The 27,537-nt window shown below is 42.2% G+C and overlaps 1 protein-coding gene across 3 annotated transcripts in view; it reads right to left on the bottom strand.

The window, feature by feature from the left end:
- Window positions 1-27,537, bottom strand: part of LOC117771559 (astrotactin-2) — a 248,692-nt gene that overhangs the window by 164,579 nt on the left and 56,576 nt on the right. For all 3 annotated transcript variants that reach the window (XM_034602058.1, XM_034602059.1, XM_034602060.1), the window contains exon 3: window positions 14,885-15,314. In XM_034602058.1, the coding sequence (XP_034457949.1) occupies window positions 14,885-15,314 (430 nt within the window). The remainder of the gene's footprint in view (window positions 1-14,884; window positions 15,315-27,537) is intronic.

Below are 27,537 nucleotides of genomic sequence, written 5' to 3'. Positions count from 1 at the left end.
TCCCTTATCGGTGCTGCTGAGTGTGTGTTAACAGTGTCTCATGTGCAGTGGATGTCAACAGCATGTTGCCTCAGTCAACCTGTTCCAGGTGGTCTCACAGTGCCCAGAACGAGAAGAGAACCCGAGCGCAGTTTTCTGCTGTTCAGCTGCACTCACCTTCTGCTTGTTATATATGTTCTTAGGTAGACTATTTTAAAAGTGTATATGCATGTGCCTCTTATATTTTAAATGGAAGCGACACATTTATTTACTTCCCAGCCCTCTTTGTCTAAAGTCGACTTCCCTAGAACATCATTGGTGAGTGAAGCACTCAGAGTTCCAGAAGGGGCCTTTGGGTTTGATATTATGAAGGAGATCAAAAATCATCATTTTTGAAGGTCCGCTAAGTATCACACAAAATATTTTAAAACGTCTAACACCATCAAACGTCTCACTGCAACACAAGTTAGCTGGTGGTTTTCTTCACATAGAAGTGCGACACAGCCATCAGTGAAAGCATATTCACCTCATCCGTAATAGTTTGATACAACAGCCTCAACAGCCAATCAAGTCAAAAACTACAACGCATTGTTAACAAAATCACTGGCACAAATAATCTCTGACGCCTCCCATCCCGGTCACCATCTCTGCCAATGTATACTCTATGAGAGATGATCCTTCTCTACCAGATTATTTAATTTAAAAATCTTTTTTTTCCCCCCGAAGCCAATGGACTCTGAACTCTCTGTAACAACCAGGATGAACATGCACTTTAAATACTCTGCACATTGTGTGATAATGTCCTGTCCTTGTGTCTAATGTAATTTAATTTCACTGCATGTCAATGTCCTTGTCATCTTTTATGTTGATTTGAGCTGTTCCATGTACCAAACTTTGTTGTTTGTTAAAGTTTTTCAAATTCATCTCAATACTAATCTAACCTTCCCACCTCAAAATATCAACTGATGCTTTTCTACTTTAGTGGCTGAACCCAATTAGAGGTTTGTCACAGCCGTCCACAAATGAGTACTAAAGTGCATCTGCATTGTTCGTCACTGAGCTAAATGCAGTGAATGAACTCTGTCTCTTTAATTATTTGTGTCTCCTGAAACGCTGACATTAATCTCTCCTGTAAGCGTGTGGCAAGAGGCCCTGTCAATTTTGACATCATCTTTTTTTAGAATGATCGGTTAATACTTACTGAACAATGACAGGAAGAAAACGCAGATACATGAGAAGAATAACAATGCGGGTGACATCATTTAGTCGAACTTGTCATAGTTAATTAAAAAGTTGTCATTTGATTGATTTAATGAAAATGAATTAACAAGAAAAACAGCAACAATAACTTGTGCACAAAGTCACTGGGAAGTCTGTACTTTACAGAAAATGTGCTTCCAAAGATAGACAGCTGCTGGATATCATGACAGAATCTGATATAACAATGCCTGTACCTTCACAGAAAGTGATACCCAGCACTAGGAAGGGCAGCAGTTGATCCGTCAGCAAAAAAAAAAATACTCTGAAGCCCCGGCTACTCCAAAAAAAGCTAAATGATCAAGACTAGGCTTGCACCAATTCGCTGATACAGCCGAAGGGAATTACTGTCTGTCAGAAAGTGAAACCTTTGACCATGACTCTCTGTCCACAAATAGTGCTTGACCCTTATTCCTCTTAGGCTCAAGAAGACATTTCTCCTCTCTGGTGGAAGTCAGCGAGACACAAGGAAACATGTCCAGGCTCTTCCACAATGCCCTGTGCCCTGAGGCAGGTATAGAAATGCAGCTTGGGAGATGGATTATGGAGCTGTGAATTCACCTATATACCACCTTTAGTAGCAGACTGTGTAGAATCCATTCTATATCAAACGACTGCTCATGCTACACCATCTGTTTTAGGGAACTGGGTTGCGAATGGTCTGTATCTATATAGTTTTTTTTTTTAGATCGTTGATGACCACTCAAAGCACTTTACAGGACAGTTTCTGCCATTCACAGATTCACACACACGTTCATACAGTGCATCTATGTGCAGCACGGCACAGCCATCAGGGGCAATTTGGGGCTCACCATCTTGCCCAAGGACACTTCGGCATGCGGATGGGGAAAACGTCTGCATGCTGGAAGTCACTGCACTGACTAGTAGCCAACGACCTTCTGGTTTAAGGAGAAGCCGCTCTACCCCCTGAGGCACAGCCACCCGGGCTGGATGTTGATTCGGAGCCTGCGAATGTTGCAACTACATTTAAAGTGTCCTTTCCATTCAGCCAAATAGGAGTTTACACTCTCATAGCCATCACTGCATTACATGGTGATTCTATTATGCGGCATTTCCTCTCCAGAAAAACAACAACACTGTTTCTGTGTTCAACTTTCAAACAACAGCGTATATGAAATTTTAAAAAGACATCAATGGTCCCCAGGGGATGAACCCTACTTGTTTTGTTGATACAATATCCACACAGTGCTTCTAAATGTCCCCATGAATGAAGGATGAATTGTAATAACATCAATAATGATCATTACCGATGGGTCAAAAATGTAATGTAATCAATTTTGTTCATCACTGAAACACCTAACTATAAAACTATTTATTGTCAAGGCCTAGCTGTGAGTATATCAAATTTACAGTTTTACGTCATGAGGCATGTTTATTGCAACACCCAGTAAAAACCAGGTGGAACACCACTGACTAAATGAAATGACACATGTTTTAACTGAAACAAATGCTGTGATTTAATGCTACACTCTAACACATGCATGTTTTAACAGCTGTGAGTCAGCCACGGATTTCTCCTATTCTTAGCTATCCCGCTTGGTTGCACAACAGCATTCATATTCATAGAGGCGGACGTAGCCACGAGGGAAATGATGGGGACATTTTTGTAGATCTTTGGACCCTACAAACCCCTGCTGTTTTAATTTGGAGAAAGTCTGCAGGCGGAAAAGGAAGTGAGAGCCCGAGAAATTAAATTCCAGATGATTTCAATGTTTTATTACCTTTCCTTTTATTACTCACTTCCTCTTGTATTTTTTCAACACATGCCACCATACACCCACATGCATAAAGGCCCATATGCACACTTACTCTATATACTGTACATCTATATTCCCATGGTTTTCTCTCTATTCCTTCACGGCTTGGGGAGCAAATGAATGTGGCGAGCAGATGAGATCAATCGAGAGGAAATGGGAATTCACCCCAGCTCTGATTCCCTGTGTGATTTATTAAATTTGCCAATGTTCCAATAGGAGCGGCCCAGCAAGGCTTTTCTGGGAAAGCTTTGACAGCACTGCCTCTGGAAGTGTGACAGGTACATGAGAGGAGAGTAAGAGGTTAGACAGATACACAGGAAAAGACAAAAGTGTCAGAGAAAACAAGGGATCCAGACATGAATGGAGAGTGGCTGAGGTAGCCAAAGAGGTGGAGGCTGAGAGAAGTGTGAGAAAGAGAAGGGCAGACAATGGATGCAGCAGGGTGTTGGCGGCAAGAGAAAGGAGATGATGGAAGGAGGGAGATGCACATCAAAGTTGGGAGAAAATGTGAATATATGAAAATATGAAAAGAAGATGGATGGGGGAATAATAATGAGGAGGAGAAAGTTGTCGCAGAAGAAAAAGAGCAAGAATGAATGTATGTGAACATAAAGTAAGATGAAGAGACAACAAAATAAAAGGGGGATGAATACAAACTTCGATGAATGCAGGTGTATACTGAGGGGGAAAGACTCATGTTATATTAATCCTAACAAGCTGCCTTACTCGTCCATGTTAAAGTTATGACATTATGCTTACGAGAGGAACAAATTCCATGAGTGTAACAACATTGACTTATATCTGACAAAACTAATAAAAAAATGTTGTAACATGACAGGACCATGGGCTGTTTACTTAAATCAACAGCTCCTTAATCTACTAGTCCAAGTGGGGAATGTTCGACGCAATCCCAGGCTCACAAACAAGACCAAACCTATGACAGGAGATGGGAGAGATATGAAGGAGTCCCTGAAATGGGAGATAGCTCAAGTTTCACTTTTTATTTTTTCTTATATCAAGGAATGGCACATCTTTTCTTCTGCTTTTGTCACTGTCAAGACGGGACAAAGAAGAAAAAATACATAAAAAAATACTGACAATTGAAAAGACTACCAGACATCAACTCCCCTCGCCAACATCCCAACCCCGTCCCCTCTCTTTTCTTTGCATCAATGGAACATTTACTGTGTCATGCCTCGTCATTCCCAGCAACTGCAAAGCATGTAAGATCCCATGTTTCCTTCCTGCTACCCTTTGCTTCTACTTGTATATTTTAAGGCCTCTCCTGTTTCCAGAGGAGCAAGAATAAAAAGTGCTATGTATAGCGCGGCTCTTGCCATGGGCCAGAATAAAATATGGATGCGTCTCCCCATGCTGGGGCCACTTGAACGTCACAGGCAGAGCAATGACCTCTAACAGCTCCCGACAGGCTGAAGCTTCTGAGTGACAATCAGGAATTAGCCCGGGTCATGAGATTTGAGAACAAGATCCAACATATAAGCAAAGAGTAAAAGCATTTTATTTCTAATGTGACAATGTGCAAGATGGCGACTCTAAAATGCATTGGTGAATTATTCTCTGTGTAAATGTTTCATAAGTAACAATGGCATAGTGCCTTGCAGCCTATTCCTGACAGGAAACACCTGGAAACACCCCCCCCGTAAACCCCTCTAATTAATATTCTTCAAAAGGAGAGGTAGCTGAAGGTTGTTAATAAACATAAGAACTATTAAAAAGTCTCTCCATTAGAATCTTTTCAACAAAGATGAAAAAAAAACAGAGGATGCAACGCACAAGTCATGGACTCTTTAATAAGATCTCTTAAAAATATATGAATTAGGTGGGTTTTTATTTGGTCCATAGCAATCTTGAAAGGCTCAGGGAGCAAAGATGTCAGGCTGAATCAAAGGCATGTGAAGACATTGCTCCCTCACTAATGCATAACCTGAAGAACGCTGAGAAAGGGACAGGAAGCCAAATAAGAAGAAATTTAAAAATGTGCTCTTTCCCAGCAGCGTCCTTTTCACTCTTCTTAGAAAACAAGGCACCGATAAGCTGGTTGAAAACCAATCTGACCCTGCAACCGGCCAAAAAGCAAGAACTTCTGATGCTGAAGCTGGGTGGTGTTTCTTAAGCATGTTGGTAAAGATTTAGAGAAGCTGCTGATGCGTATGTAGGCATCTCCTCCGCCTCCTGCTTGCTCCCAGTTGGGCCCAGACACAGTGCTACATTGCTTTTTTATCACACACTGACAAAAGTACCAAGCTTATGCCTCCTGGCTGAGGAGTCACACCACCTGCTTCACTGGGGACAGGATCGGATTTGAAAATTTTCCTCAGCCATGGCAGGGGTCTTTCACAAGCTCCTTATGGATGGTCAGACCTGAGGAGATTGTTTTCCTGTTCTTTGTTGAGCCACCTTCCCCACACATTTTCACAAGGCTGATCCCGAGGGCCGCTGACCTAATAGGCCCGGCACAATAACCCCCAGCCAGGCTCTGGGGAACCCTTCACCCTATGACACCGAGCAGCTGCATGAGACTTTGGACATCTGAGGCAAGGTGACCCAACTGGACACAGCAGACTGGAGCTGATTCCTTACTGAAAACCATCCTCCGCAGCATCTTAAATGGTGTCTTCCCCCATTTTCCCTGCAGGGGCGTTGTGGGAGACATTCTTTGATTTATCTTTACTTGTGGCACCACATGTGCTGTAAAGATTGTAACCTATTGTTAGAGCGCAAAGCACATCTCGGGGACACTGTTTTTGTGCTCTCCCGTGGTTTCTGTGTGGATTATGTGAACTTGGAAGTGGATTTCACCAACTCAGATCACAGAGCATAGCTTTTCCAGGTTACTCCTATTCCCTGACCCCATGCCCACAAACACTGATTCACTCCTGCTCCCATGCAGTCATGCATTCTCTGTTTATTGCATCTGTCAGGCTTTTTCCACCTCAAACCACATTTTTCTAATATCATCAAACAAAATGGGCTCAACGTAGATGAGCTTGTCAGAGTCATTAATAGCTCTTCCACCAACATTTAATATTCTATAGCTCAAGTCAGATATACAAAGTTAAAACCTTCTCTGCCTGGGTAAACAAGTTAAGGAACCTGAAGAGACATTGCAGGAAGGAAGCGCAGAGTTATAAGACTGATAAACACTGTCTCCCCTGGCTCTAATTTGATGGCAATCAGCATACGACCAAAGAAGCAGCGAACACCTACTTCTCAAATCAGATTGCAAAACAGGATCAGAATCCCAGGAAAACTTTTGAAATGATTAACCGTGTTCAATTCCCCGACTTGGCAGCCAGTCGAATACAACCCCAGAGAGATGTAATTTCTACATTACTTTTATGAAAAAGACAAGTGGAGAGTCAGCAGCAGTTCTAGGGTCCTATTTTACAACCAGCACAAGGTGGGGCCAAGAGCGAGTGTTTTTTTTTTTTGTTTCAGGCTGACACGGTAGTCGTTCTTGTGACCATGGTCTTAAAATCAGGTGTGTTCAGAGGCCTACACTCAAATCATGGAACTATTACCTCAGCCAAGAAGCATTGTTTCCACTATCTGGTCAAATTCACCTTTATAATAGCAGCCCAGCAATGTGCAGGTTCATGTGAATGTTACCGAGAATGGGAGATGGCCCCCCTCATTGATTTATTGCCTGTAATGCCCAAAACACACCCATTATTAATTGAGAGACTAAGTACATCCCTTTTAAACCATGTGTCAGCCCAGTGGACTTTTCGCTGCTGTTAATCTAGCAGAAGTGGATTTGGCTTCAGACCATGACTTTAAATTGTTAAAATACAGCCCAGAGCTTGATCTTGACTCCTTCAACATTAACCCATTTCAGTGAAATTGTTCTGTCAACCCTGGAATGCACTATGGCACCTTCAACAATTTCCACATGTCCTTTGTACTGTATTCTCACTAGGTTTTGAAAAGCCGAATTATAGATTGTTGGTTGGTACAGATTTTGCAGCCATTATTAATTACTTTCAGACCAGTTGCCATGCCACTTTTCACTTTCTTAGAAATAGGTTATTATGTAATCCAAGAATTGAAAATAAGTCGTCTTCACATGTGTTCTTCTTACAGAACAATGTAAATATTTGACTGACTGATTGAGCTATGGTCAACAATGATGTACTTGTTGTAGCCAACACAATTTAAATTTATTTTAGTATTTAGTAAATCTTATATCTTAGTATGGCTTGGATATAAAATGATGCTCCTCTATTGTGTGGGGTACCACAGGGGTCTATTTGGGATCCCCTTTTATTCACCATATACATGCAGCCATAGGAACAGGGCTGTTACTTTCCCTTGCTACATGGAAAACAAATATGACATATGGTTGATACATCCCAAGGAAATAAATATATATACTGTATCATTACTGGCTTCATTTAAATAAAGAAATTGAATGATATCTGCAATATACAAACTCCATATAAGCTGCTCGAGATATTCTGGCAGAGCCCTACTGAAAAAGTCAAATTACAACTACCTTCTCTTTCATATTTAAAAATATATTATCTTCCTGTCACATAATTATTACATCTGTAAAGGTTTAATTAATTTATGACTGCAATTTGCTTTTATAATGTAATTGGCACTTTATGACACTTCAAAATTTGATGCAGTGATTGCACACTGAGACACTGATGATTGTTGTCATGGCAAATGTAAAACTTCTGACAGGCAATTAATATTACTAATTATTTCCAGTGTTGCTAAGGAATTTCCGGCACATGTAGGAGCTGAAATGAAGCATAAAAGACATTATACAAATATAATTACGATAGGGTGCCAATTTATCACACCCCCAGATAATTCATCACACCCAGAAACAAAGTGATTTATGTAATGAGACGCAAGCAACAGCATTTGTTCCAAGAATTGCATATTGACCAAAACAAAGACTGAGGAGAAGAGCAGCAACACTGGACTCTCTTCTGAAAAAGCCCAAAAGACCCATTTTTTCATACAAGTTAAAAGCACAAGTGTAACACAGGCTTGTGTGTAATAACATATTTCAGCTGTATTCGTTGTAAGAAGTGTTTTTTCTTTCTTCTGAAGTTGCTGTGTTCCATAACAAGTGAAGCATCTGGAAGGTATACACTCTTATACCTGTAACATTTAGGTTATCTTGTCTATGGATGGAGGAGTCTGTCTGGTGGCCCTGTAGATTTATAATGGTATAACGTGGTCTGTTCAAAAGTCAATTGTGGGTTAATGGACTGTTGTATTAATATCGGAATTAAATCCTGCTCAAGTTTACTTCAGTTTTTGCAAAAGACAAACAATAAATGATACATTAATTCATCCTGTTTAACTAACAATTAAAAACACCCTATCAATTATTCAAGGATCCAAACAGGAAGTTGTGCTGCATATTAACCAGTTTTTACTAGATGTTTTATTGCTTTCTTTTACATTCTCCTGTCTTCTTACATAAAATATCTGCACTAAATGTTTAAAGACACAGTCTATGCGAGCAGTTTAAATAAGGAGCATAATCATTTTAATGAAGAGTCTTTAAAATAGTGGGAGTACAGCAGGACGGAGGGATATATTGACCATAACATGTGGGTGCGCAGGCCAAACCACATTTCAAAACAGCCTCGTAAAGATGCTTCATGAGTTGGTATAAAATCGACCCACATGTATTGATCTAGCGTGGCCCTGGTTCTTACAAGCCCATTTCTACAGGCGTGTCTTGGGTTTTTTTTTTTCTTTGACAAAGGCCGCACAGTGTCAGATGACTAAAGCTTCATTTTTCAGCGAGTTGCTGTACCTGGGACTTGCTGGCTGCTAGTTCTTCCCACCGGCCTCATATTTTACTCGCATCTCTTCGGCTTTAAATTATGTCATTAGTTGCCGTAGTGTGCACGGAGGGGTTTGCTCATTTTGTGCTCCTTTGAAACTTCCCCCTGAAAAACACAATGCACTGGAGATTGCAGAGGCTATGATTGATGGAACTGACACTGGCTGTTTCCACACTGGAGTGGGCAGAGAGCACAGGAATTTTATGATGCATCGCTTAAAAAAGCAAGGAAAAAAAATCGTTTGGATGTATTGTGTTGGTTTATTATTTAAAAATACAGCCCACAAGCTTGAATCGTGGCTATGCATTCCTATTTGTGCACACTTGTCCACATGTTCTGTGTCTTTTAATCATCTTTATCATCTCACCTACTTGCCGTCACTGACAGCACACATGGATAGGGCCAAAGGAAGATCGGGAAGTCTTTGTAATGAACGCCCATCTATTTATCACGGGGGGGGGCAGTGACAAGTCTGATTCAGTATTAATCAAAACATTACCCTGAGCTAGCTTGCGTGTGCCAAACTGGCAGCTATTTCTCATCAATGATGTCACATTAGCGATCTGAAGCCTGACACTGGATTATTACTCTCGTCCTGAGTTCAATTAGAGCTCGGTAAACACTCGATAAGCTTGGTAATGACTCTGGTCTTGCGGATGATGAAACAGTACTTTTTTTTTTTTTACCCCCCCCCCTTAGATGCCGGTTAATTTCTCATGTGAGTAAACCTCCCGTAATGAAAGATTTCTAGGCCTTCACTGTAGAGACCATTACCACTTTATATCGAAAATAGTCCTGACACTGTTGGCCCGACTTTCCCCACAGTTCTGACTACAAAAACATACACAGAGCTTGGTAAGCAGATGATTCATCCCCACCATGGCCTTACCCTCCCCAGGAGCCCTGATTAAGGCTCGGATGATATAAAAAGTATCACGACTGGCAGGCTAAATCATTGGTTTTCTGCTTTTTATACTGAATTTCTTATATCATTTGCCCAATTGTTCCGTCTCCTCTGCTACAATCATAGTGGGGGGGGGGGGGGGGGAGGGGGAAGAGAAGCAAACAATATGCTGATTCACTGTAGTTGTAGGAGTCTGGAGGGAAAAGTGAGCTTTTTGTTTCGCTTGTAGGGAGTGGCTCCACAGAGGGGGAGGGAATTTAAATATCCACGTGAGTGGCTGGGGATCTTTGTCAAACTCCATGCCTCTCTTTGGTTTATTTTTATGCAATATTTAGTTACAAGTTTACTTCTTCAGAGTTGTAAAATCTGTGCATCTTATGACAGATTCTCTGCGGGCTACACGTGGCGCCCGGGGCTTTATCTGTGTTAACCATAATATGGTTAACACAGATAAAGCCCCGGGCGCCACGTGAAAACAAATACCCAGTAATTGCGTACAGCAGTCTGTACAAACAACATAATTTCACTGAGAGGAATAAGAGGCACAACTGGAAGGCGTCTTCGCGATATTAAAAAAACTACAGCCGGAACTTTAATTTCTGAAAAGAGCTTTTTTTTTTCTCCATTAACTATAGTCGAATGCATTTAGATACGCATATTAATGTCCACACTGAGTCCTTGCTAAGTTAATTGAACTGAATATTAAGAGCTGCTTGTCCTTCACTGTCTCCGAAATTAATGATGGCTTAGATTAGATATTACGTTTTCAACAATGTTCGCTTGCTCATATTAAAAGTCCAACAAACTGCAATGACCTCCTGCCCATAGCACAATATTGTGCTAAGTTATCTTTCCGTAGCTTTAAATTGATGTTATTCTTTCACTAAGTAGAGCATTGAATTCAATCGGAGAATGTGACCTTGTGTCCTGCTCTTTTTCCATCACGTGTTATAAATAAGTGAGAAACAAACAGCAGCAGTAAAACATCATTGTCAGTAGTCATTCATGGATTCAACAGAGCTGATGAATATTATTCTCCATCGGTATTGGATGCAAGAATCCAAAGACACCCTCAGCAGCACTGTGTTGGCAGAGCAGTGGTGTGAAGTGATACTCCAATCCCATCTTAAGTAGTTGTTCTACTTGTATTATGTTTGGTTGCACTACAGAAAATAACGATATTCTCTGAATCGAGTCATTGCAATTTTCAGCTCAATCTCTCTGCACATTGTGGACGCCTCAGTACAAAGATTGTAAATATAAATCTATGTAGTTGTTTGGTCTGTACGAGCAGCAAACAAATTGAAATAAGAAACTAAATCTAAGCTACTGGTACAGCCAGGATTCAGTCCAACGAATGGCAGCCGGGGAATAAATGATATGGGCTTTTTTTTTTTTTTTTATAGATGACAGCTTTGCCACAACACGTTTTGTCCTCCACACAGACACATTGAGCCTGATGCCCGCGGGTCATTTCATCCCAGAAGGAGGCTGTTGTTGACCATCCCGAAAAAAGCATTAGCGACAATAGCTGTATATTACCCTCTGCAATTAGGTCTGGTCCCCGCCGCTGTGGCTCCATTCCACACAAATGTTCTCTGCAACGATTTGGTCTGTGGTTTCTAGGCCAACGTTTTTTTTCTATAATAAATATAATTAAATGATTAACACTTTTATTTGTAGTTATAAATTAAGTTAAATTGCATATATTGAATTTGCACAGCTCTACGTGGAGAAGACTGTGAAGCTTATAAACCAATTTTCATTGCCCAACCTATAAAATTGGATTTTAATGCCACAAGTTCCACAACTTGAGAGTATGGAAAATGCATTTTGTACTATCTGAAAACAGGCTGATCTCTGGTGAATACTGCGGTTATCTCGATATGATGAGATAAAGGCAAGGGTACATTTCTCGAGGTCTCTGGGGAGAGAAAGCACCTTATTTTCAAAACGTTTTTAAAGCTGCAGGACACGAGAAAAATAAAGAATGAACTTAATTATTGATGAGACAGTGGCTACCTTCGTGCTGCATATTCAGCGTTCATTCGTTTTCTTACCTTACATGACTCGTACAGGCCATAGGACACGTAATGCAGCAGCATCTACGTGCGGGAAGTTGCTGAGATAGATTTTATATTCTGGTTCCAGCTTTACACCCAGGTTTATAACAGGGTTTCGACCTGTGATTGAGGCGTCCCTTTGATTTGATTTGATCTCTACACATGTACTTTAACAGCGGGGGATAGTGTGAGCTGCTCTGTGCCGTAAACTGAGAAGCAGAGGTAGGTGTGATGATGGCGGTCTGATAGCGATAAGCAGTCCCCGAATGCTCGTCGCGGGACAAAATTCCCTTCCTTCTACAGCTGATTTACAGTGTCCGTGCTGCACGGCGCATCCCCCAAAGCCGTGGGAATCCAGCTAAATAATGAAATTGACAGGTCTCATTTGTTTGGCTGTCCGTGTAACCAAAGCCAATGCCACGCACAACCCTGCGAGGCATATCCATAATCCCTGGGGATAATACCATTGAGTCTGCCTGAATGAGGTTATCTGTCAGCAAGGACAGACAGATAAAGGCAGGCTGGTATTTCGGAGACGTCCGGGATGCCAGGCACTGGACAAGTGGGACAGAAGTTAATCGCCTCCTATTCAAATGTCACCACTTTATGCAGAGTACAGATGGGTACGCAGAGGCATCCAATTAACTGGTGTGTGTGCCGGGCCTGTTTGAAAAGTTCCCTGTTTATGAGGTAAATAGACGGATGTGTCAAGAACTGGTTTGTATTCGGAGGAAAAGAAATGACCAGTTGACACATTAATTAGCCACTTTTACACAGAGTAAGAGTCTGGCTGTAATACCTTGAATCGGGTGTCAAACTTCCTCCACTGCATAAAGTTTAACCTTAAAGATAATTGCGAGGATATTAGGGAATAAAGCTGGAACTCAGAATGAGCTCTTGGAAAGAGCATAGCTAAAAAGGCAGTGGATTCAAGATCAGAATTCATTGACAGTAAAACTTTAACTATCAGAGAGAAAGTCTGCTGCATGTTGCTTCCGTCTGTCGCCTGCAGCTCTATCTGCCCACTGAATGAGCCTTTTGCAGCACTGAGCAGCCATGACCGCTGCTACTAGCAACACCATTAGCTTAGGTGGTGGTAGCCTTTCTGCAGGCTGCATTCAAAACTGTTTAAGTTGCAGACTAGATCCTGAGTTACATTTAATTTTGAAAAAACTAATCTAAAATTGATCAACAGGTATAAATACTAGCGCTATATGAAAAATGATGTCCAGTACATACATTTTAAATGTTTCCTGCTTGCATATAAATGTTGTTCCACATAACACCACTTTAGATTAATTTGTCCATGTTTCTCAACATCAGTAATCCATTAAATATTGGTCATTGGTAATCTTAATGGAAAAGACAACAAATCAAACATTTTCTTTCCTTGTGGGTTTCGCTAAAACACAACAAAAACACAAAGAAATGATAATTTACCTGTAGGATCAGTGTGCCTAAGGCAGGCCGTTGCACAAAATGTGGAGATTATTCATGCTGCTTGTACCTGCAGTGAATCTGTTTGCATGTCTGAGTGAGAAAATCCAAGGTGTGAGCATGAACGTGTAAATGAGGAAGACTGTTTTGTGAAATTAAATTAAAGTTAGCTTTTTAGAGTCGTTATCAGCTATAGTTGGGGGTCTGAGGCTATGTCGTTCCTATAAACGGATTCTGAATGTGAATATGCAGAATCTGTAGGCAGGGGGGGGTGATTTTGGAGTTGAAAACCTTATGGTTTCTGTTTCTAGTTTGACCAATCACGTCTGAGCAGGGTTTGGTTGCCAGCAGGTAAACAATCTGTGTGAAGAGACAGAAATGCATCGGCCATCTGCTTTTGAATTTATCTGGATTCATACGCAGGTGACTGTAGAGATGAGCCAAAATATCATCCGAGCTTAAAACATCTAAAAAAAAAAGTATAGGTCGTTGCCCCCGAGGCTTAAACATGTCCAGTTCAAGTAAAGACCATCACCATCTAAAACATGAATCAACAATGTAACAATGTTGCCGTTGTAAAATGAAACTTGATCTGAGTATTGATCTGTTCTCAGTAAGAAATATACACATGCAGCCACAAACAGTTTGAGAACATGCAGTGATTTAGAGAGATAAATACGATGCGAGCATGAGGGCTTTTCCACAAACCTAATGCATAATTCACTATGACATGAATAACCAGGGCAACTTCCAACCCAGTCAGCAGCCGTCAATTATTCAAGTCCAACTTTGCAGAAGAGCACCCCGGGTTCAACAGGATATGATACCACCGAACGCCTCTATGCCTCAGACCAAAATCAAATCTTCAGCGCGGACATGTTTGAAGAGTTGCTTGTTTTATATTGGTACGATTATTGTTTTTTGTCCCTTGCTTTAAGAGGAGACTACAGACTGTGTATTAAAAAAAAAGGTTCAGCAGGCCGTCCACTGACACCATCTCATCATCTAATCACCTAGACCAATGGCCCCGGTCACTTGACCTTTACACGTTACATTAAATTACACGGCACAGCATTACATTACTGTTTGAGCGGCGCAGCTGTAAAGAGGCAGTGGATGTGACAGAGTGTGGCTTCAGATGGAGGAAAAGTTCGCACTTAATAAAAGTATACTCAGCGGTCCATTAAACGCAGATGACTCACGGAAAAACAGGACTCTTATCGTTATCAGTGTGAAGCGATGACATGAGTCATGCGAAGCTGCTTCTTTCTGACAAAAATGTAAGCGGGGCGTGCTGTGCAGCCGAGAACACGGGTGGGCCGGGCAGAGCCAAAGTGAACTGTCCAGGCTGGGCCATCTGGGGAGCTGGCACCGAGCGCCTGGGCGGATGTACAAATCATGCATGCAAAAGCACAAGCACCACCACAGAGCACAACAGACTTTCTATGACAACTCAAATTATTGGGGTTTTTAATGCAGCTCATGCATGACGGAGAGACAGCCAGCATCGTGCAGTTAATCTCACAGCTATATGTATAATTAATCCCCACTGTATGCATATAGTGTTTGGATTTCCATCAAAACAGATTGTTTTTTCCGAAGGGAAATGAATTCAGATGATTAACCCACCTCGTTTGTCAAAATTATGCTTAAACTCATCCTCCTTGCACATCATGTCTGTGTGTCCCCCGATGCCAATGTTTACTCCGTAGTCCTCCTGCAGCTTCCCGTCGTTCAGCTTGTTGTGGAGCTGGTTCGGCGTGGAGTTAAGCGAGTGTCCTCCCTGGTCGTCCTCGTCGCAGTCGTAGTCGTCCAGAATGGGGGTCTCGCGGATGGGCATGCCGATGACGGAGCTGCCGTGCTGGTGAGTGCCTCGAGAGCCCCGGTAGCTGTCGCGGCCCTGCGGCCCGAGCAGGACGGAGGGGATGTAGTGGATCTCGTGAGTGGCCTCGGTGCTGGCGCTCTTCTGGGGGATGCGGCGCCGCTTGCACCATCGGTGGCGGGTGTACAGCACGAGGGTGAAGAGGAGAATCAGGAGCAGGAGCGCGATGAGGCCTCCCTGGATGGAGAAATGAAAAAATAGAAAGGCGACATGAGGGAAGAGCTGGAGGACAACTCCGATAATCACACTTAATTGTTAATCACTACATTTCACATGGCGCACGACAATACAACAATATAATACAAAGAGGGCTTTACCTCTAACAAGAACAATTACAATCACTGCTCCAGTGGCAATTATATGAGACTGAATGACGATTAGCACCATTTGCTCGCTATTAAAGAGGTCTGGCAATTAGCGCTTCAATGTGTGAGTTCTTAAAGCAACAAAAGACCAAATCGTTTGTGCCAAAACTACAGAACAAGTGAATTGGTCACAAAATGCAGCAAATAAGAATAAAAAATAAAAAAAACATAACTTGAAAAACTCTAGACATTGCAGAGCGAAGCCAGAAACAAGCATATGTCAAACAATCTCTAGAGGTGAGATAAATACTAACCGGTCTGATGCCCAAAATAATCCAAGCATGCACCAGTGTTATGAATGATGAGTCATCCTTTTTTTGTGTGAATTTCTCAAGGCTTAAAAAGACAAAGACAAAGACAAAGAAAGGTGATGAGGTTTTAAAACTCTTCTGGAAAAAGAGAAGAAATAAATGAAACTGGGCGCCCCGGTAACAATGGTGACTTTAGCAAATAATTAGAAGGTAGGAAGGATATGGACACGCAAATACACCCATGCACAATAAAACTGCTGTGCAGCGCATTACGTTTTTTTTTAGTGCTCAAAATCAGCACTTTGTTTGCTCCTTGTGCACTTTCTGCAGTCGGACACGTGGTCAGCATGTGAATACAGGGCTCACCTAAATATAAAGGCATGTACAGAAGATATACCAGCGGCACTGTGTGATCTAACGCAACAACACCGTAACGTGCAAACTCAAAAAATGACCCCAAAGAGGAAGCACTTTAATTTGACATCACTCACACACTCCACAGATAATAGAAGGGACAGTGCTGCATCGAGCTGCTCCTTTCTTTACACACACACGACTTGGAAGGACTGATTGCAACTCTGTGTGACCAGGTACTCACACAAACACTCACACACACACACACACACACACACACACACACACACACACACACACACACACACACACACACACACACACACACACACACACACACACACACACACACACACACACACACACACACACACACACACACACACTAAATGCCTAACCCTAACCTAATTCTAACCCTAAAACCAAGTCTTAACCCGCAGACAGTCCATTAAAGGGGGGTCACAAAGTGGGGACTGGACAAATGTCCTGACTTTCCCAAAATGTCCTCACTCCGCTGGTTGTACACTCAAACTGGTCCTCACAAAGAGCACACGCACACGCGCACGCACACGCACACGCACGTTTTGCCTTCTGTCTTCCCCAAGCTCTTCCTCTCTGTCCTGTAAATTCAGCCAGGAGCATCCCATTTCATTCAATATGTCACTGTAACAGAAACATCAAACACCCTGCCATATACATGCTGTGGCTGGATGATGAAATGAATCCATGTGCCCAGACAGAATGGAGGAAAGAAAGTGAAGGCATGACTTATTCTTTGATTTTTCACAATGGTGTCCAATAGGTGAGACGTGGCATTCGATTCGGAGAAGACGTGGCAACCTAGGAGCGATGCATCCGCGGCTGTCAAGCAGAAAAACGCAGCGTCGGCAACTTTTGCGAGCACATATTTAAAGACGTGGCTGTATTCACGAAAATTACACACGTGCACGAAACCCGCGCACGCACCTCCGCCAGGGGAGCGTGAACGCCAGGACTGCACGCAGACACGCGCGCGCGCCAAACTGAATCACGACAGAATAATAAATAAAAACCACAAGGGGTCATTCATCACAGCATTTAAAATTCCATCTTCATGAGGAAAAACAAACCCCCTTCAAATTATAACTCATGCACTGCTGGGTGTCCATAAATCAAACAATGCTGAGGGGAGAGGCGGCACAGAGAGGAGTAGTACCATGGACAAACTTGTTCATTAATCTCCAGTGGGATGGCAGCTTTGCAGAAATGCAGTCCCACAAAAAACTCCCCTCAGCACCCGCACTTCTACATTAATTCCCCCTGAAGAATAGCAAACACATACGGAGGCTTATCTTTCATTTGAGCGGCGGAGTGATAACACGGTGACGTCGCACGGATCTGCAGCGCCACTGAAAAACAGTGATGGATAGAAACGCAGAGGAAAAATATATAAAAGAGTTGCAAATCTCAGTTTAACACTACATCTTCTTTTTTTAGCAGCTAAAACATAGGGAGTAGTTTGACGTCTTATTCACCTCATCAGTTTATTGTGACAGGAAATGAGAGAAGAAATTGTTCCTTCGTCCTTGATATTTCCAGAAATACACCTTGTACTTTCAAGCTATATTTGTTGCTTAAAACCTAACTTGCCCCCCTTACATTTAAATTTAAACTGCGCAGACTCGCGAGTACAATTACAGTCGTCGCAAAACTTCACAAAGTGCAATCACTCCCACTAAGAAGCCCCCACATGTCAGCTTTTGTCTTTTCAATTCTCTGTTAATTTAGCTCCGTCTCTGCCACATCAGTGGCCCTAAGAGTTTCTTTCATGTGCATTTCCTCCTCCTAATTCATTTCTCTCAAATGTCCCCTCACGTGTCGTCTCGCAGTGTTTTCCTCCACACTGTTCACCGTCCTCGCTCTTTGTTCTCTCCCTCTCTCTCCCTCTCCATTACAGTGCGTCCCTCCGTCTCCGCTCCCCCTTCGTGTTTGATCACATCTTTCTTCCACTCTTCACTACAACAGCCATATAAATTCACAGTGGCAGATGTAGCCATGAGGGAAAATGGGTTTTCTGTTCATCTTCAGACCCAACAAATCCCTGCTGCTTTAGTCCTAAGTGACTTTGCGGGGCGGAAAGTGGCTGGAATCCCCATAATTCCTCTCTTTTCTGTAGTATGGGTGTACTTCACTCTGGGATAATTTTCTGTACTTTGCGTCCCCTTTCCCCCCCAATAATGCTCCCATTTCCCTCCTGAATCACGTTGCATGGTGCTTTTACTTTTCTACCTCGATACTCTTCTCCTATTAGCCCTCTCCTGTACATTCACTATATTTTCCCTGCTGTTTACCTTTTATTTCCTACCCTCCTATTATTTCTCTGCTCAGGCTCACGCTGCCTCTTTCTTTTCATTCTCCTTTTCAAGGCTCGCTTGTACCATTTTATCCCTTTTTAAGTACCCATTAGCCCTTTTCTTTTATAAGTTGAATAAAGTACCAATGACTGAGTTGTACTTTTTTCCAATAGAAGTAATTCAGTATTCATATTCAAAATACCAGAGGTTTGTACAATTTGATTGTGGCAGTGCAGCCATAGCAGACCAAAAATGATTTTCTGCGTCTTTTTTTCAAAGCTTATTTTTCTTAACATATAGGACATAGAAGATAACATGACCTTCACTTGTATATCTCCTCTTGAAGTCACTTAAAGATATATACGGTCGACATTTAATTCATGTAGCGACATCTTGACTGTGTTTGTGTAGGTGTTTATCCGTGTTCTTGTCCCCGCATATTTACCCCTGCTGTTGCCTCTAATCTCTGCAACATTCGTGTTGAATCTCATTCAGTTGGCATCTCTTCTGTTGAGGACGGATATAGCTCAATCACCATGTTTCTCTCAGATGTCTTACCTGTCTCTGGCCCACTCGTAGAAGAAAGGAGGCTAAAAGTGCACGAGGCAGGGCAGACGCTTCGCTCGGATACGTAAACAAAACTGATCCCTTAAACCACATTCAAATTCACTAAGATTTGGATGTTTATTTGGATCTCATTGCTCAAGCTCGTAGATATCAGTCCCCGAAACATGCCCCTTTCATCAAGATCCACACATTTATTCTGAGAACTCAATGAAAATGCTGAAAAATATCCTGTCTAGCAATGTTAAATAAAATTAAAAAATGTCATAGATCTGCTAGACCCTCATCCTAAAATTTAAATAAGTTTCGATGTTATCTGTCCAGTAGCTTTTGCGTATCTTGCTTACAAACAAACAAACGGATGAAAAAATAACGTCCTTGGTGGAGGTAATAAATGTGAAGCAGCATGAAGTCAATAAAAATAGCATTAGTTGTAAATATCATCATCATATCATCATTCTCTACAGTAATTCTTGCATCTGAAGTGTATTCAGGCAATTTCCTGGTTAATAAGGAACGGTAATTTACACATATTGTGATTAAGGCATGACACAAACAGTAATTTGTCTGTTTCACTTCAAATTAACTACTATAAATAATTAAAATCGTGTAAAGAAAGTGTGTTTATATTGTTGATCACAGTATAAAAAAAATCACAACTCTACTGAGTATTTTCTTCTTCTTTCCCGTTTGAGGTTTCAGTAAACATGTTCTTTCTTGCAAGCTGCTAATTGAGAGGGGAACACAAACTGCAAGCGCTTTATTGATGAAAGCGCTCCTCAATCAAAACCCTCACGCGGCACCAAACTCCCCAACAGGTGGGACGTTTGAGGATCAATTGTATCGATCCGCTCTTCACCCTATCGCTCCTGTAAGAGTCTTCAGATGTGGAGAAAGAAATGTGGAGAAAATCGGACTCCCTTATGATCCTCCTCGGTGGGGGAGCAACACGACTCGGAGCCAACAGATCCAACACATGCATCTGTGGTTTAGCCACCATCTGTGCACAGCGGCAGCAGTGGCTCAACGAGCACCAGTCACCATCCTGTTGCTACAAGACCTGATCCTTGGTGTGTTGTTTGGGGCAAATGTCGCTTTTGAGTCGGGGAGCGCAGAAACGACAAGCAGGAGTGATGTGCAAAAAAAAAAGCAGATGCCATTGCTAGAAGCATTCGTGGCGGGGCCTTCAAGTACAAAATGTATACAAACACACCTCTAATGGTATGTTTTTGTGTTCATCCCATTGTGTGCAAGGCAAAGACCTTCAAGGCGGAACGACTCTCAGCAACCTCTCTCTGCGTCTTTTTTTTTCTGTCACCATCTTTTATTTGTCAACCTCCCACTCGCTCTTACCTTTCCCCTCCCTTCTTTGTGTCTCTCCCCTCGTCCTCCTCCCAGCAGGACGTTAAAGTGGCATGTGCCCGAGCATCTGCTCTCCGTTCCCTCTGTCCAACTAGAAGTCGCAGCGTGAATGACAAGACTTGGCTCTCTGGTTAATGTTTTCCACTCTCGCTAATTCACCTTGGAGAGACCGTGCCTGTCCATTACCTGCACGTGCACATGGAGGAACTGTGCTACAAGTCGGGTTTGAGACATGCGATACGGACACAGGCGAGCCAGAGTCCAACTTTTTATTTTCTTTGCTAAAAACGACCCCAGGATCACGCGTCGCCCCGGTGTTCTCTTGTCGTTGAAACATTTTATATAAAATTGGACATGTTGTCAGAAGACATTTGGATAAATATGTGTTACATCTCAATTGGAAAGGTAAAGTTTTATGATGCGTGAAATAATCTATTCCGAAGTAACTGAAAATCATTTAAAACCTCCACGGCCAAGCCTATGCAAATCACCAGAGAAATTACGCTGACCAAAAGCCCGTACCTAATCATAAAATCTGATTATACTGTGATTGAAAACTGAATGAAAATCTCCCACAGCTTAAGTGGAAACCGCCAGGTCGACCTTTCCATTTTGTCCCCCTCGCCATGGGAACTAATACGCGTTTCCGTCATCCTCTTCCCAACCCCTTCCCCATCACTTTGAGTCCTATCCCCTCATTACTCCGCCCCTCCGTCCTCCCCTTTCTACATGCCACGATGCTCCATCGCACACACAGGGATGGAGATTTGAGGGCTGATAATGCCGCTTTTGAGTCCTGGCCTTTGTGATTCATGACAGAAAATTAGGGCTGACTCACTAGTGGGGTCCTTCCACCCCCCCCCCCCTGGATTCCTCTCTCCCAAGCTTTTTTTTCTAGCCTCAGCCCGTGCCGCCCCACTCCCACTACTCTCCTCTCCTCTCTCTGCCAGCATAACAATAAGTCTGTTTCAGGATTTCCAGGCTCGGGGCCTATTCTGAGGGATGAAGTCTGCATCGGTACCATACATTACAAAGATAAATGACACCTCACTTCTGCAAGGGGACTCCTTTATACATATGCAGCACCTGCGAGGCAAACTCTTTTTTTTTTAACGTTGAAAAAGTTTGTGTTGAGAGAAAATGCATTATTTTCCACATTTATTAACGCCACACCAAAAAACACTATAAATTCTATGACTGATTGTTTATAATGAAATATGCTGTTTAGTCACTGTGGAATAGCGAATCTCCACTAATACATTTAAATGAACACCATCCTGATATTAGAATATAAGACCATGCCATGTAAACAGCCATTGCTGATTACCTTAACATGATTAATAATCATACTCTGAATAGGCAACAATCAAAGAAAGACATGTGGAGTTTTCCGATCTTAGTTGGATTATGAAGACAAGCATACAATCTTTAATAGCATTAAAACGCCTTATTGGGGTTTTCACAGAATGCTGCCACATCGACATGCAGCGATTCCCAACTGCTTAATGACACATTCCCTGTTGACTATTTCAAATGGATGGCATAGTGAATGTAATGTTAATGTCAGTCATACCCAGACTATGCTCTCAAACATGTGAATGGGAATTTGAATGGAATATTGTATTAGGGCTATAATCAAAATAATAATACTAAGAATAAAATAACGAGGTCTATAATTAGAAAACTGGTGTCCATGAAGGCATAGTTACATGCCCCTCCATTTATTTTAAACACATCAGAAGTTTATTATCAATTATTATCTATTTGCTTGTTTCTCAACTCACTGTTGCATCGCATCTTTCAAGCCCTCATAACTGGCTGTAATTGCAACCACACAACATCTATATTTAGTCAGGAAGGTGACGATAATCTCAACAGCTTATCGAGAAAATGGGTCTCCCCATGCATCGTCTCCTCCAGCGTTCCGTTTACAGTGACATGTTACCGAACTCTGTAAAAATCACAGTCACACCGAGCTCTGGGAAAATGACAGCAATTAACTTGGTTCTGTTGGCTAGCAGAGAAAATGGGACCCCTGCTTTACATCTCATTCGGCTCGGCGGATGGTGAACACCAGTATTTACTGAGATCTACAGGGTAATTCAGTTAAACATTTCTCATTATACCGCCCAATGGGCATTTCAAAGTATTGTCATGGACAAATTTGTTTTGGCCTGACCCTGTGAATGAAAAGTGTTACCTCTGTTTTCAGTCCACACTCGTCTGTTTGTTTTCCAAATGCATATGGTTCAAGGTAAATTAGGCTATTTGACTTTTTTATAATAAAAGGCTTTTGACAGTATTTTTTGCACCTCACAAACAAAACAATTAGAGCGCAGAGCGTACATAATCCCACTATTAGTTTTATTTGATGTAATTACGCCTCATGAACGGTAGAAAAATAAATAAATTAGGGAACTGAATAGTGGGGGGAAATCAAAATAGATGAGTGGTGCTCCCATGAGGTCATTCCTCGAGGATAAACACTTTAGCATTTCAAAATTATACACATGTTGGTAAAAGAAAGGTTCTGCGTTCAGATAATAGCTACCATTTGTCCCCCCCCCCCCCACTTCTATTGTAATAGAGCCTGGATATATTTCTCTGTTTAATGACATCCCATGATGCTCACTGTTTGCATGGTAACCAAATATAATTGCCAACGCTCATTCACCACCGCTTGCTCATTACTGTGGCAAATTAGTGCTGCTGGAGAAGAAGAGGCTGCGATGCCCCCTCTTCCTCGCACCGCCCCACCCGCCCCGACTACATTATGGCTCTTTCATTTGCTTTTTATATGAGATAAATGATATCTCCACGCCGAGGAAGTGGAAGCCAACCGCAGCACACGCGGCCTTCTCCTGTGACATTTTCAGAGGAAGAACTGCGATTAGGAAGGTAAGGCCAATATTTGCAGTCGTGTCATAAGGGCTCGCTGCAGCTGTTGATAACAAGGCAATACGAGGGCCCGCACAATGAGGCCCTTGGGGAGACTTTGATTGGGGGGGGGGGGGGGAGAGAGAATAGGGACAGGGAATAGATTTTTTTCACTTTTGTAAAGATACAGGCGTCAAAGTGCAGACAATTGCGCATACCTGTAAAGAGCAGCATGTGGTAAAATAACAGTGAACACAGTCATTTCAGTTTTCCCATTTTGCTTGAAGGGCAAGATTAAAAAGAAAATATGTTTTTCAGGGCTTACGAGGATTTTTCTTTTTGCTACGCCGTCACAGGCGATACTGGGGTATTTAACAACATATAGAATAACTTAATGACTTAAAGTGTGAAAGGAATGACTTTGCTCACCACTCGGGGAAGAAATATCCTCGCCTTGAGAGCGGGCGGATGCAACGTAGCTATCTGCGATTATAGGTGTTTTTATGTGTTGGCGCGGGTCGCGCCTGCGTTCCTTCAACCAGAGGCAGCTGGGGCTTCAGCCCTTGTTATATTCCCTGTCGTTTATCTTGAAGAGAGGCCTTTATTTGTATCTGCAGCTGTCGGCCGAGTGTTACCACAACAGTGTTTGAGAGTGGACTTGTCAGGGAGCACCAGCAGCTGAAAGGGAAGGTAGTCTTTGTCCATTTGTGCCAGATGCAATCAAAAACTAACCTTCACACTCCCCCTTTCCACATCTCCCCCGCTGGTCTCCCCCCTGGTCTCCCCTCTGCTCCTCATATCACAGGAATGTGTCCTCACCTCCCCAGCAGCTCCACTTCATGTTGCAGAGTGTTTGACACATTGACACTTGTTTTAACCTTGTCCCAAGTTTAATGCAAAAGAAGAAATCCTCTTTCAATCAGTGGAAAATAATTAGAGATACCTCTGGTAAAAAAATAAATAAATAATGTATTGGATTGGGATTGCTTTGTAAATGCTAATAGATGCCACAGATCAGAATAACACCACCAAGCCCAATTCAAAAAGCACAGATGTTCCCAATTGGTGCTTGAGTCATTAATGGCTGCTAGCAAAACACATCTGCTGTCATTAGCACTTAGAGGAGGGGAAAACAAGCCGCTCAAATATACATTAATGGGGACATTTCCCCAAGACTTTAATCACTGTGCTTCAAGGGGGCATTAAAAGAGCGGCAAGAACTGGGATGAATCAATAGTGAGATACAGAAGCAGATGAGGAGATGTGGGGAAGAAGAAGAAAAACTAAAATGCTTATCTGCCGGCTCAAGGTAGTTAGTTTGGCCGAGCTAGGTGGCGTTATCTTCAGAGTTCACAGAGGTTACTGTGATATGCAGCGAGGACGGTCTAATTGCAAACAGTGAATATCTCTGAGGTGATGCAACAACATAAGAAACGGCTCAATTGAACATTTGCTGCGACTGAGCGTCCCCTGGTTTCAAAAACATCACGTTGACAAGAATAGGTCCAGACTCAAGAAGAACAGCCGATAGAAACAGCAAATGAACAAAAAACGATTTATGGGATTGGTAAATACTGATGTTGACTATGTTGACCAGGATATAATCACAGTCCACGTTACCACCCACACTGGTGGTAATGGGGAGGGTCTGACAAATTCTAATAAATTAGAATAGCACTCAGAGTTCATACCAGCACCAAGGCCCAACATTTCACTATGTCCATTTTATATTTGTATTTGCACCAAATTACATACACCCATAAATATCTGTCCCCTAGAGATGCCTGATTTGTTGTTTTTTTTTCATCAAGTTCCATGAAAGATTCTCTGAGAAATCAATGTTGAAGGAAGTGGAATAATGCCCCACCCCTCTACAAACTTTAATGGCAATCGGTAGTTTTTGCGTAATCCTGCTAACAAACAAACGAATGAAAAAAAATTGCAGATGAAAACAAACTTCTCGGCGAAACTAATAATCATCACGTTGACAGTCCGCATTTAATGTTAATATCACACTCATTGTGTATGTGTTTAACCATGACATTGTATTTTTTTCAGTTTGCACTCATCACCATCACTTATTTCAAAATAGATCATATGACTGTTCAATGGTGCTCAAATCAACAGTTTGAATACTATCTTACTTATTGTTTGTTAGTTTCAATGTTCCCTCAGGACTATATTAATTAATTGAGCTTCAGTGGAAATCACACACACTCACACAATCTGTTGAGAATAAAAAAAGGAGAAAGAAAAAGAGGAACTGCAGCTGAACTGTTTGTAGAAGCAGTCTGTGTGCCCTCTCCACAGAGCCAATTATGCACTTTGGCTCTTTGCGATGACATTACGCAGGCATATCACTCAAGCATGCACACACACAATCAGTCATGAGCGCATGCACGAAATGTTATTCAAGCACCAGACTGTTCTTTTGTTCCCCGAACTCCTGGTCTCTATCGGTAACTGTTACCCAGGCAACAGAAGAGACAGAGAGGAGGCGAGCGAATGGGCAGAAGAGAAAGGGGGGAGAAAACAAAGTAGGAAGGATGCAGCCACTCATACCCGAGTTTTGTCTCTCCAAAGGTAAACTATAAATAGCATCATCCCTCTTTCGCTTGTACTTCAACCGGAAGTCTGAAGAGAACTAATTTGCTGCGGTTAAAACACTCGGCCAGAGAAACAAGTGCTCTATTACAACGGTTTGTGTTGTCCACGTGTGTGTGTGACAGAGGGTCAGCTGGACTGTGGAGGTCGTGCATATCAGTATGTCTGCACACAATGTCCATGTTTCTTTCTTAGAACGTAGGAATAGATGGTGAATTACCCTTGAATGTCTGAAGTTCTTTCACACTGACTTAATGTTCAGTGGCCAACCACCAGCAGGTTTTAGGGACATTTCTGCAGTTGTGTACCTTAAGGGGATAGTTCAGCCAGAAATGAAAATGCACTCACTATCTTATCTTATTCCAGAGACTCGTATGTCACCACACAAGCAGTATGGAGGTATGTTGTGTTTTTTTTCATCTGAAGAGAGTTCACTACTTTCTTCAATTGTATTGGATTTGGCTGCAACAGTGTTTACCCCTGAAACTCCAAAAGTGTTCTGTGAACTCAAACACTTCACCCACCCCTCCATCGGCATAGTGGTGAGGTTTCTTTTCTGGGTGAACTATCCCTTTAAGTGTTGTAGGGTGTTTCTGCCTTTTAAATCAAAAGAGACCGTCTTCTAAGGCTGGCCCACCACAGGCTGATAGGTAGTAGAGCAAAGTATATTTTAGGGTCATCAAAAAAAACAGACTGCACAGAGGAACCCATCCAGAACAATAACTTTTTTCATGTTAATATAACATTCAGGGGGAACTCGCAACTACAGGTGGTGTAACCTCAAACACACTCAGAGTTATAAAGAAGACCGCAGAAAAATTGTTGGCTGTAACAACCATGCAGGTGGTCGAAGTATTGAAGATACAACAGCTGCCTTACTTTTTATAGTCCTCTATTAAAGTGGAGAGTGGTTGACAACTAGTCTGACAATGTCTGAGCAGTCCCCCCCCCCCCCCCCGGGAGACGAACGCGTGTCCTGCTTAAATGTAAATGAATGTATTTGTGCATTCTGGGTAACAAACCAGTTCCGTGTCATACCGCGCATCTAAAATGCAGATGGCTGTAAATCAACGTGCTCTGGGTTATCGCCAAATGACATGCAAACAGCCGAAGGAATGTGAACTCCCACTGACATTTGGACAAAGAAATGGAATAATCTCACCCTAAATGTGAACATATTTGCTGTATGTGTTTGTATTTTGTAGAGTGTCAGAATTCAGCCTGGTCTGACAGAACATATGTTTGTATGCATGAATAACACACTGTTTCTCTACTGACACCTTATCCGAACCCTGACCAACATGGCTTTAGAAGAAGCGTGAAAAGCTTAACATGACGCACAGAAGGTCTTGAAAAGAGACACACTATGCATCCTCCATACATTGAATTCAGATTGTATAATATAGCTCTATCAAATCTGGACACATTCCTCTCTTTCTGCTACTCTGGTGTCAGAACCAAAGCCTGGACGTGAGCCTTTGTGACAGCAGCCCAGTCCTTGGAGCAGCACCAGAGCACCTGACCATGTGTTTAGTGTCCAGCTAAAACCTGGTAGAACAGCAACGATGAATGAGAACATGTCGGAACTGTGCCAGGAAGCAAGAAAAAAAAAAAAAAAAGAGCTGCTTGTTCCGCTCCCTCCCCCGTGGACGCAGGTAAGTGACAGAACCAGGGCCAAGCAGAGCCCATG

Source organism: Hippoglossus hippoglossus, chromosome 12, assembly GCF_009819705.1.
Source record: "Hippoglossus hippoglossus isolate fHipHip1 chromosome 12, fHipHip1.pri, whole genome shotgun sequence".
NCBI lineage: Eukaryota > Metazoa > Chordata > Actinopteri > Pleuronectiformes > Pleuronectidae > Hippoglossus > Hippoglossus hippoglossus.
Note: the sequence above shows the minus strand (reverse complement) of the source record. Positions and strands in the feature narration are given on the sequence as shown.